General features: G+C 33.0%; 1 protein-coding gene across 7 annotated transcripts in view; it reads left to right on the top strand.

Moving 5' to 3' along the window:
- DMD (dystrophin) overlaps positions 1-13,230 on the top strand; it is a 721,719-nt gene that overhangs the window by 402,355 nt on the left and 306,134 nt on the right. For all 7 annotated transcript variants that reach the window (XM_072414251.1, XM_072414268.1, XM_072414235.1 and 4 more), the window contains one exon: positions 11,207-11,379. In XM_072414251.1, coding sequence (XP_072270352.1) covers positions 11,207-11,379 — 173 coding nt within the window. The remainder of the gene's footprint in view (positions 1-11,206; positions 11,380-13,230) is intronic.

The following is a 13,230-nucleotide window of genomic DNA, read 5'->3' as shown; positions in this document are numbered from 1 at the left end:
AGGTTTAAATATAAAAAGCAGTTAATAATCAATAGTGTTTTAAAGAGACTTTTTGCTATGATTAAATATATCTAAACTTGACATTTGTAAAGTGTGGCTTTAAAATACAAAAATGTCAGCTTTACACTTGAGAACTGTGAAGGTGCTATCGACTTCTCATGCATCAATTGTTAAAGTGAGTGAATTCAAAAGTGCATTATAATTTGTGAGCTAGATGTGAGTTTTATGCAACTTTTATAAACCCTACCTAAAGAAATATTAACGTCATTCTGGATCTAAATGCTTCAATATTGTGATTTTCACTGCTGTAAGACTTCTCTATTGCTATAATCTTCCAATAGCATCATTAAAATTGTCAGCTTTGCAGTGGAAAGAACATTTTATGACAAGACAGTCTTTATTTTCCATTTTCAGAGTGTCCAAATGAAATGAGACATTGAAATAAAGTATTATGATAATAATAAACTTAAAAAGAAATCAATGCAATTTCATTACAACACCTCTGACAAAATGCCTGCATGAAGTGATTTTTAGTATTTAACTTAGGTAGGAGAAAATGGCTCGCCACAGTTTTTAGAATGATAATTTTGTGACATGTACATTTGTAATGTACTAACTGCATACTGCATTTATTTCTCATAAATAGTATTGTGCACTATTGTCAGAATCATATTTTAGGAATTAACGTTATTTAATGGCTTGATCAAAAAATGTCTGATTTGGATGATGGGAAAAGTGGTCTCCACTGAGTGTTTTAAGCTTGAGGGTAATTTGCCTCATTTAATATCAATTTCTTCATAAAGATATCAATGGAATATGTCAATAAAATCATTCAGTTTTCAATATATGCCTTATTTTTGACTTAGCAATGTGTTCACTGGGTCTCTGAGGTTATTAATGCAACGCAGACAGAATAACAATAGATAAAGGGAACGAAAGTATGCAGTACTTTGCTTCATTAAAAGATCACATCACTTTTATCAAAAGCCTTCATGCAAGCCCCAAGATGGCTTTTAGGAGGATTTATGCAAATACCAAGATGCCTTGATGAATAGACATCATTCTGGGAAAGTGGCAGACTTTATTTGCATGCATTCTGCTGTAGGTCATGGCCCAATGTGATGCTGCACCTCCATGATTTCAAGGATTGAATTGTAATAAAGAAAGGGGTGGGCCAGGGACAGGTCAGGTTTTTAGGGAAAAGGGCTAGATGTTGCTGATTGTCCTTCCCTGACATGAAAAACTAAATCCATTTTCCACAATCCACAATCCATTTTCTCATTTACAAAAGAATTTTTCTTGCTTACTGCAGAATATACAGGATTTATTTTTTTCTTTCTCAATAATTTTGAGAGATTTAGTTCATTGCCACCTTGAATTACAGTCAAACTTGTTAAGACAATTATTGGCTGCATAGTGGTTGTTTGATTAATTAGTCTAATGTAGGTACAAGTGGTACAATTATTTTACATATTCATTAACATTAATCATCTATTTACATTTCTGACATTTCGTGTGTTGATTTTCAGAAGAATTTGTTTTTCCTAATGAAATGATTTAACAGCGTTCTGGAACAACAAAAGTGTACAGATTGTAGAAATCTCATGTGTCACTTCACTTTCTTCTATCATTTACCTCTTTGATGGGTAATTGTTAAAAAACACAATGCAATAGTTATAGCTGCAGTTTATTTTACAATTTTGACATTTACTTCATATTTATAATGTTGAATTAAATTTAATTACATTTAAAGCCGCTTACTATTATGGTTAGGGATCCATGGAGCTGCAATTTTGAATTCCCATTATTTCACCAAATTCCATCACAGTTGTGCAATAAAATAAAGCAATAATGAGTGGATTTGTGTTACCAACATGTATTAGTTAGTTCTTATGAGCACATTGTTTTAAGTAATTATTTTGATCTCCTGTCTTTGTTAGTTGCAGCAGATATTATCTATATCAGTGTTTACATAAGTGATTTCATTTTTAAAAAATAATGAAGCTGTCATTCCAAAGAACCAGAAACTGCATTTGGTGACTTAGAAATACTGTCCAGGAAACTTTTTTTTCACTTTAGTTTTTATTCTGCATAATTCGAACAACAAAGGACTTTTGTATTCAACTATATATAAAAAGATTGAAGGTTCTCTCTCCCTTCAGTCATTTTATTATATAATTAATCTATTGTAGATTTAAGTAATTGTGGTTGGGGCAGATCATTTAAATTAAAGAAAATGTAAAAACAAAAAGTATATAAGGATTTTACTTGTAGAGACTGCAAAGAAACTGGTTTGGGGAACTTGGAAATCCCTGGGCTGCTCAGTATTTAGCTAGAAGCCTTTTTGCAGCACTAGGCAAGTAAGCTCTCTTGCAGGTATGAATTATGCAAGGGACCTGCCTAGCAGTCTAGTGGTTCCTTTAGGCTTGAGCATGGCTTTTCTTTTTTTACTACTGTAAGACTGTACTGTACACAGAGTTCTTGTCTGCCATCTTTACTAGGGCTGCTTCAGTTTTCTCTTACTTGGATGATCTTGGGCCTAAAACTTTTTTCCTTATACCCAGCATTATAATTCTAGGGACTACTATATTTACCAGGCATCACTGAGCCACAATATCCTCCTATATGGGATCTTTATAGTGCCAGAATAAAGTAAATACCTACAAAAGATAGATCATTTTTGTTAACTTACAAATATGCTGCAAGTAACTGGCCATACCTAAGTGTTTGTGTACATCCCTTTTTGACATTCACATTTTGTACTTTTCACATATGTACTTTTGGAAGAAAGTATACATTTTAACCCAGGGGATCAGAGAACTAGCATCTCTTAAGTTTGGGGGGCATTTCAAGGTGGAAAAACTGCGATTTCAGAAGCACAATAGAAAGTTCCATACCCAACTGATTCTATTACTTACATATTCAATGGCCCGAAAATAAGTAAACCAATTTCTCTGCTTAATGTGTATTTTCATGCTAAATTTTCCAGTTTGATTGGAGAGTATAATAAATGGATTTTTTCATATTTTATCCCCCTACTGTTTAAATAGGCCCAAGGACTGTTATTTCAGGCTTTGCATGCAGAAGTACAACATTCTATCGAGCTTATAAAGGTTTTCAGCTATCTAGGACATGGAATTGCTAGTGCGAGTAAATCAAACACTTGTCGATTATTCTTCAAAAGTGTTAACTACTCATCCACGTGAAACAGAGGAAGCACTTGAACAAGTGCTGAAATATTTTCAGAAATAATCAGCAAGTCCAGCTCAGTTTGATTTACTACAATGAGATACTACTGTTCAGATAATAAAACACTAGGTATAATGAGACAAAGCATTTATACAAACCAACATAGAAAATATTATTATTAATAATAATAATAATAAGTACATTTAATTGCAGGATGAATATTACTTTCTCTATGTACCTTCTTTCATTTATTCAGTTTTTTCCTCTGATGAAGAATTATATCTAATTATGTTATGCCTTTAAACATTACAGCGCAGACTACATTGATCTGGCAACAAAACAATAAAACCAAAAACAAATCTGTCACTTTTCACATTCAGCATAAACTAGAAGGCCCCTCTTCTTCTAATACATACCTTAATGACCCCCCCCTCTGAAAGCAGCAGAACATCCTCCCTTGCCCATTTGTGACAGTTTGCTAGAAAAATAATACAGGTGACAGTTAAAGTGCAATGATAAGGAGAAGGTCATATACTTTTGTATACCCAAAAGAACTAATTTCAGTTTCTATCTAATAGGACCACCTAAAGACAATTATTAATATTTCTTATAAAACTTTTCAGAAGTGAACTTGACAGCTGAATTATTAATAATTTTAGTACTATATTTATGCTGTGTGTTAGTCTGTTTAAACTTGAAATACAATCTCTAATGAATCTTATATGGTTCATATTTAGCTATGAATGAATAAGGGTGGTTTGTGTCTCCATAATAGAAGTCATTCTTGTCACAATAGGGGACTGTAAGAAAACTAGAGCAGTTATTTTCCCTTATTCTATTTTCTGTTTGATACTAAAATATAGTATAACCACTGAAGTTATAGTGTGGCGGGCTAAAATGTCCAGTACCCAGAACATTCCTAAAACAGAAAGTATGTCTCACTACCATATAAGTTCCAAATAAAAATGATTTTACTTACTCATCTTAGAATGCCATAGCTTAGCAAAAAGAATCAGGCTCCAGTAACAATGTAAAAGTAAAAATGGAGTACAAATAATCTATGCTGGATAATAAAGGGCATATTAAACATCTTTAGTTGTCTGATTTTAGGTAGTGCTTTTATAAAAATAATTAAACTAAAAAGAATTTCAGCTCAGGGCATAATCATTTGTCAATAATTTTGTCCTAGATATTAAAGCAATACAGATATAATTTTGTTTATGGATAATAAAAGCTTCCTTCTGGTGGTTTTGTCTTCCATGAATAATATTATAAAGCTTAAAAATGAAAACTTAAAAAATCATACAAGTATTAAATAAACGGAAAATCTCCATGAACGGTATATGAGGTTGAATGCACTAAAGACCCACATAATTACCAAATAGTTATGTTGTATCTATAATAAACCATGTAGAAAGCTGGTATTGGCCATTTTTATAACTTGTAATCATTAGTCTTAGGTTGTCTTTGAAATTAACTTTTTTTGTGGCTCTAAAGTACATGATTGAAAACCCAATAGAATTCTCACACCCCCAATAAGGGGGACAAATATATTGTAAAACACTCAATGACATAGTTGTGAACCATTAACATGTTTCCCTTAGGTTTCTCACCTACAGTATAGGGCACATGGATTTGTGTGTTTTATAAATAAAGACATGTTTTCTTAGATCTTGATAAGTTCTGACCTTGATCCTAAAGCCCAAAGGATTGTTTAAGCCCAAAGGTGTTTAGACTGGTAGTCAGGTTGTGGTGCGGCTACCACTTCCACATGCACATGAAGCTTCATGTAGCTTCTACCATTGGCAGCCCAATAAAGAGAGAATGGGGGTTGCAGTGAGTGGATCAGTAATACTCACTGCCATCTGCTGTGAAAACTGTTTGCAAACACTGGTGTTAGTGACCAAGAGGTTCCCAATGTGCTAGCCACCGGTAGCCATGTGAAATTGCTTGTCCATGTAAAACTGCAAGTCTAAACCTGCTCTAAAGGTTTTTTTGGGATAAAGAATCAATCCCTAGATCCATGTCTTATCTGCTAACCAAATCTCATCCTAACCTAAACTATGTCCTTTAAGATATGAGCAGACTGACACTCAATGGCTCAGGGGTTAGCACTTTGGCCTTTGCAGAGCTAGGTGACAGGTTCAAAGCTTGGTCAGGGCACTGTCTGGATGGAGTTTGTGTGAAATCTGAGTACTCTGGCTTCCTCCCGCATTCCAAAAAACAAGCATTTAGGTAATTGGAGTCCCCCTAAGTCAACTTTAGACTGAATTAATGACAAATTTTTATGGGAGGGACATTAGATTGTCAGTCCATTTGAGGGACCGCTAGTGACATGACAATGGACTTTGTAAACTGCCTAATTTGTCGGTGCTATATAAATAAAAGTAAATAAAAATAATGGAACTGGCATTAGTTGAGTTAGTGGCTTACCTTGGATAAGAAGATGTTTTGTTTGGTTTATGGTAAAGATTTGCAGTAAAAAGCCCTCCTGGAATAAACTGTGTGTTATTGTGTTCCAAAATAAAAGTACAATACATCCCTGTCTGCTGCCACGATGATTTGCGCATGTTTTTACTACAACTATATATATATATATATATATAGTATATATACAGTATATATATTTATTTATATAAATATTCCTGCCTAAAATGTGTTAAAAGCATTTTTGTACAGGATTTTAAAATCTCTAAAAAAAAACCCAAGCATGTTGGAATATTTCTCTTTGCCTAAATACCTATATGTATGTACAGCATATACATGCATGCTAAGGAGTATTGTGTTAATTGTAAATGCATTCATCAAAACATTTTGTCTAGGCACACACCACTAAGGAACCGTTTTTACCTGTTTTTGAAGCTGAACTTTTTATATTTGATTCCATACTGGAATATTTTCCCCAAGGATAAATGTATTTTTTCTCATCATAAAGAGAATTCCACACTTAAAGTGTAAAATGGCTGGTACAATTCACACGTTTTAAGCAGACATAGATTACCATGGTAACAGGGGTAGCCAATGAAATGTAATACATCCGAAAATCCAGAAAAAATTACCTTGTACGGGAAGGAATTTTAAAGCTTATCCTGTCACATAGGACTCAAAATGACATTTTCATTTATTTCCTTGTCATATATTTCATTTTATATTAACCTAAAGACCCAGTTCAAATGTATGTTATTACATATAGTCTTCAATTTTTACAAAATAAGGTATGCTATATAGTATAATGCTATATAAGTATATACGTTGTTGTCTTTTTTATATTTTATCCTGAGCAATTGAAAGAATCTGTACTTGCACTCGAAGGACCTGATTTATTAAAGCTCTACAAGATTTGAGAAGATCGACAAAACTTTGCAAACCTTATTTGCTGTATTGCCCAGGTTCTCCCATGATAGTCTATCTTCTCCAGTCTTGCAGAACTTTAACAAATAAGGCCCTAACTGTTATACCAGTACTTCACTTTTTAGGGACAATTGTGTGGGCTATAATTACTATGTACCCTGTCAATATCAGAGGAGTGTCTCAACAGAGGTTGCCTTATCTCCTGCCTAAGATGAATGTTGAAAGAAAACAATGTAAGCAGCTGAAAAAAGTAAATTAACAAACATTTTAGCTTTCTTTCATGTAATCTTGAGAGAATCTATATCACCATCTTCACAAAAATGAATAACCTGAAGCAGGGGATGGGACACACTATGACATTTACACCTCAACACTAAACTAACAATTCTGCTCTGAATAGGAGAGAATTAAAATAATGGAACAGCTATCCATGAGAAACAAAGCCGGCCACCTATATAATTATACTTGTTTAGGAAGTCTGTAATTCCAGTTACATTATAGGTTTAGGTGGGAAAAATGTGTGGCATTCCAAGCTTACATGTCTTGTTCCATTGCATCTGGGTCCTGGTACTGAAAGCATTGTCTTGCAACACAGCCAGAAGTGGAGCAAAGTGGATAAACAGGGGGAATCACATGGAAATCTGGAAAGGCTGTGAGATAAGTTAGTACTTTTGTTCCTGTAAATGTAGTTTTTAATAGTTTTTTTTAACTAAACCTAAATAAATATTCCCTATTAGGGTTAGCTGGTGACATCTAGATATCTCTAAACATGTAAGCAATGGGGTCAACTGTTTACCCTCTACTTTAGAACCAGTTTGGAACTGTGTCTGTACACCTAACGGTTCAGTTTTGTCCGTCCTTCTCTCCCTGTAATTAAGAGACAGTGGTCCAACTGGACATCCTGCTTTGCATTTTGAGCATTCATCATACACATAGAAGGATTTAACAATAAAATTTATTATAACCACACTTCTGCTTTTTATTTTTTTAGAATACAAAATGTGAAAACCTAAGTGAATATGTAGTTAATCATTTTAAGAAATAAACCATTCTCCAAGCAATTAATGTATGCTCTATTTTTATTCAGTGCCTAATTTTAAATGCCATCATGTTTGTGTGACATGTACTCCATAAAATAGTGACCCATATGGCTAATAAAGTGAGAACCCATAGTCATTATAGCTCATTATGTTTTAAAACTGCAGGAACAGCTTGCTGTATTCCTCTTTGCTTAATCAATAAGAGTTAATGAGAAATAAAAAGTCACAACAGAAGAATATAAACATTAAGATCTCTTTAAAAAACAAAGCACTCATTCAGCATGTAGGCAGAGAGGAATGCCAGTCAGCCTGTGAAAGAATTTTTCCTTGGCAACACTTGGCACACTCAAATGAAAGAGAAAAATAAAACTGCCTCTCTTTTATCTCCCTAAATTGTGAACGGTATGTTAACCCCTAAGTTTCAGTTTGTATCTGAAAGCCATAGACATCCAGTAAATTCTATGTTAAACACAGATTAGAAACAGTTAAGTTGTCTTCCCTGACACATTTTCTGCTATAGCAGTCCCTCGTCCTACACATAGTGATGATGTGACTAGCGTTTTGCCACAAAACAAAGCGGCCATTTATTTTCATTGTCAATTCCCATTTTGGAGAATGATTTTGAGAACATTATGTAATCCAGTTTGGGATTTATCTGTATACAGTCTGTAGTGAACAGCCACTGAACACAGCTGATGTTACCATCTCCAAACCATGTTGCACAGGAAGAAATATAATGTGAAGGTTAGAGATTCTGTTTTGTTAACAGTTTAAACAATTTTGCAAAGAACTCTGCTTTTGCTAAAGCTAATTTGTCTATGCACAATGATGGTCTGTGTGAAGATAACCACTAACCACAAAAATATTTAAACCCATTCTGAAATTGCTAATCACATTTATTTACTATGACTGCAAATACATCTGCTGTTCTTGCCACTTACCCTACTAATTTAGAAATACATAAGCAATGAAGCATACCTTTAATACAGGGTAGTCCAAATATGTATTTTTATCCCAGTAAGTATACTTTTGTATAATAACTGATGTACATCTACCTTCTTTTCTTCATTATTTTTGCTTTTTTATTGCTTTATGAAAACGTATATATATATATATATATATATATATATATATATATATATATATTTTCCATTGCTAGCTGCAGGCAGTGTTCCCTTAGATTTCAGTATGCAAAGTTCTCTCTACGTTAAGATATAACTGCTGCACTTACGTAATGTTACAACAACCAGTTTCTATAAACTTCTGAAGATGAATACATATGAGCAGCTATTTATTAAGTAATTATGTATTGTTGGAAAAGGGCATTACACACATTGTGTGGCCAAAAATAAATCAGATATGTTCTGATATTGATTTTTTTTAACAGCGGAGACTGAATTTGTTTTTTCATTTTTTTAATGTTTATAACGACATTGGGGCCAAAACAGTGTTTGCTGAAGAAAACTAATCTTAGCTTGAGAATGAGAATATGAAAACTGTAATGTAATTATCTTTTTTATGGGGTCTTAAAAAGGAAACATAATAATTTATTTGTAAATAAATACATTAACAAAAATAAAGACTGCAAATTACAGTCTTTAAAAAAATGTATCATATTTATTAGATACCAAACTAAGCACCTTAAATAATCTATTTTAAAAATGCTATAAATAAACCTAAAACTAAAAATACAAATTATAAAAAAATATTTGTTGTTAAAATGATCCCTAAGTTTTGTGTCTTCTTTTTATTACACTTTTCTTGTGTTTTCCTTAGTACTTGTTTTTATGGAATGCATAATGTTTAGCTTTTTCTATAGTGCTGATAAGCAGACAAGGGGAGGGCCTGACAATCACAATGAGATGAACTTCCTTCTTCCCTGTTAAGATGCTAAAAGATGGGAAAGTAGTGTTCTTTGTTGCACCTTTAAATTTCCTTTAGGTAAAGTTTGAAATTATTTTCATAAATGCCATTTAAATTAAATAAATAAACATTTGTTAAATCATGTTCATGCCTATTTGACATGCCTGAATAAAAATACCTATATTCCTAAATTTGAATTTAAGTTTAAAAACCCGCAAATATGCACAAAAAAAGTAAACAATAGCTTCATAATTGTGTAAAAGGTGTAAAGTCATGTTATTTAACATCATGTTCTGGAATAATGGTTTTCTGACAGATTTTCCTAAGGTTTGTTTTTACTTTTTTAATTTGATCGCTGTATTTTTTAGATTATGGTATGTATGTTTTTTTGTACTGCTCTAATTATGATGTAATGTAATGAACAAAGATGTCCCCTTCCTACCCATACAAATAAGCCTACATGGATGAAAATCTTGTTTTGTAGTTGTCCTTGATAACATATAAAGCTTTCATTAAACAAAAGGTAAAGCCTAGCAGGCTTAGGTGCCTGCTTCTAGCTCACCAGCATCCCTTTTATCCACCATATTGCCCAGAACTCCTGTATATCTTGACTTTTTGAGAAGGTACCCCATACAGGGTACAGACTAAAGCCCAACCTAACCAGATTTGCAGAGTGCATGGCAGACATACAAGTATCTTAATGTGCCTGCATTGTGCTACAAAAAAAAGCAGACAAGTACCTTTATAGTGGTCATGTGACCATTAATTTTGTCTTTTCGCATTTATATGGCTACATATGCTTGGTGTGATGGTGATGGTCCAGTGGCTAGTTGCTTCCAGTGACTAGAGTCTAAAGCAGCAATTTCTACCAGCCCTTGCTGGTGAGAGATTCTAGAGAAGTTAGAAAATGTTGCCAGAAACATGCAACGTGCATTTGGGTGGACCCACCTTTTTTACACACAAGTAATTAAATATTCATAGTAGCTGATCTTCTTTATTTGTAGATCAGAAAAATATTTTACATTAAAGTGTATCTAAGCTTTGGATAGAGGGAAGTGTTACCAACCATGGCAGGTGTTAATACAAGGGTGTCACCCTAGTGTCGATGAAACTATTTTTGAAAGTAAGTGAAGAGATAAAATGTTGGGTTATCACCCAAGGGGGAGTCTTAGTATTGTTATGTCGAAAAATTGTTGTTACCGGTTACCCTTATTTTGGAGGGATTTTTTCTTACTTCTTTTTGTTCCTACTGGCGGTGAGCTTTCCCTAATGGAAACAGAATTTAACTGTTGTTGTTGTTATGTAATTTTTGAATATGTAGCAGCTGGGTGGACATAAAACATTAGTTAGTCACTAAAAGTACAGAAACTTGAATGTAATTCAAGCCCCTTGATGGGACACCAATGGGGACAAAAATCACAGGTGGTTTACCCTTTTCTACTCCAACATGGTAAATTTTGCCTTTCAAATTTTCAAATAAAGTTTTCATTTAGCTGTTCCTAACTACACTGAGAAGCAATGGTCTATAGAGGAGAAACCATACTGCCTAACACTCAATTTGCAATTCACAATGCTGAGACTTCAGAATCGCTTGGATAATTATTAGATATGGTATAGAACAACAAATGAAGAAGTGTACATGTTTGATTTCTTTGAAATATCACTTTTAATCAAATGAATGTCAGATTTTGTCTGTAAATACTTTTTTTTGTAATGATATTGTATATTACTAAAAGTGTTTTACCTTTTTGATGGTATCCTAGGAGCTGCAAGCAGAGATTGAAGGCCACACAGAAGTCTTTCATTCTTTGGATGAAAATGGTCAGAAAATGCTTAAATCACTAGAAGGATCTGAAGATGGAGCCCTTTTGCACAGGCGGCTTGAAAACATGAATATCAGATGGAATGAGCTCAGGAAAAAATCCCTTAACATCAGGTAATGGGCAAAAATAATATAAAAGATTAAACTTGACACTGCTCTTGTTATGGCAGACTCTTTTCTTTCCTGGACACAGAGAGACAAGCACTCAGCTTGTTGAAGCTGACTGTAAAATAACAGCAGATTACACTTTATAGTCAACTCACGCAGATGTTGTTTTCTTTTTTTTTTTTGTTACACTAAGATTTAAAATATAAAGCACTCAAAAAATATGTGATATAGTTCAAGAACATTTTTGGTTGCTTTAATATGACTAAACCTACATATATTTTACATATATTTACATATGTTAAATATTTTTTAGAACTGTAAATCTAATTTATCATTCTTTTTCTGCATGTAATTTTTTTTTTTTTTACATTTTGTGCTTGAGTGAATCACAGGGTTGATCATGTCAATACGCTTAAGAGCATTTTCCACAAAGTCAGGCACAAATATATGGCCAATAACTATAAAGATAAAAGTCCATCATCATGGGTGATATAATCATCTATTCCAAGCTTATTTACAATATTCTAAGGTAGGTAAAGAACTATCAAATACTAAAATGGCCTGGGTAAAGGAGGTGAATCCCGCCAAGAACGGGTACTTTGATCTCCAAAGGTTGATTGACAATAGGCTAAACAGACAAAGACCTATACTCCTAAAAGACCTATAGATTTATATTAAAAAAAAGACTGGTAGTTTTATCTATTTATCCTATTTAGTTTTTTTTATCTTTATATCCTAAATATAACATGAGGGACAAAAAAGGCATTTTAAACTTTAGAACCATTAAAGTATACTTTCCAAGGAAAAATCTCCCATTTCAGTATTAGCTTTGAACACCCTGAAATATTATTACATTCCAGCAGATTACTAAAACCAAAATTGAACAAGGCAAATTCCTAACTCTATTCTATAATATTCATTTATAAACCTGCTAATAAAATTTGCCTTATTTTTTTGTTGGGCCGTAATCCATACAGAACAAACCTTTTTGCTGTAACACAAGGGGCATTGTAACAAATTTCTGTTATGCTGTATCTATTTGTTCAGATAACTAATATGGTTTTGTTCATGTTCTGACTTATGTTACATTTAACATGTCAAAAACCTAATACCGAACTGCCTTTGCAGACTTTCATCTGAAATTCTAGTTGCATCAGCAACACTGACCAACTTACCTAAAATTAGTATGCAAATCAGTAAAGTTAGGGAAAAGTCAGCTGTAGCCATTTGTGGGTCAACGACTTAAACATTAAAGCAAGAAGGTATTACAACCTGGCAGGAAGTATTTTCAGAAAAAGAGGTTAGTATGGCAGGTTGCATGATCTGTAATAAAAAGGCATTTAGGTAAAGTACGAACATAGTAATGCCAAAAAATACAGAGCATTATATAGGAACTACATTTTATCTGATGTACTAAAAATAAATATAATCCTTATGTCTTCTTCCTGGAACAGTTGTAAATCTCCCTTATATGAAATGTACATCGTTCATGTTGCTAGTTTAGTCATATAGCCTGCCATAGTCAGGTTGCCAAGCAACTAAAATCCTAAGGAATTATCTATTTTGACATGGTTTCTTTTAAAAAAAATCAAATATATATTTTTTAATTAATGAAAACCAGAGTCATTTAAAAGTGTAAACATTAATCTAGCATGTTCAATTGAGCAAGAATCATAAGGGAAATATGAGTCTTTGCCAGGAAAGCATTTAATTATCTAAATTTTAGCAGCCACAAGTGGTACAAAGTAATTTAGAGGAAAAAAAGTGTACATGTCTTTTCAGCAGTGAAAGTGATTGGTACCATTTTAGATTTGTAAACTTATTAAATAGCTGTGCATGCATACTTACAATAATATT

The sequence above is a fragment of the Pyxicephalus adspersus genome, chromosome 1 (genome assembly GCF_032062135.1).
Source record: "Pyxicephalus adspersus chromosome 1, UCB_Pads_2.0, whole genome shotgun sequence".
Lineage (NCBI taxonomy): Eukaryota > Metazoa > Chordata > Amphibia > Anura > Pyxicephalidae > Pyxicephalus > Pyxicephalus adspersus.
This window is presented reverse-complemented; position numbering and strand designations above follow the sequence as displayed.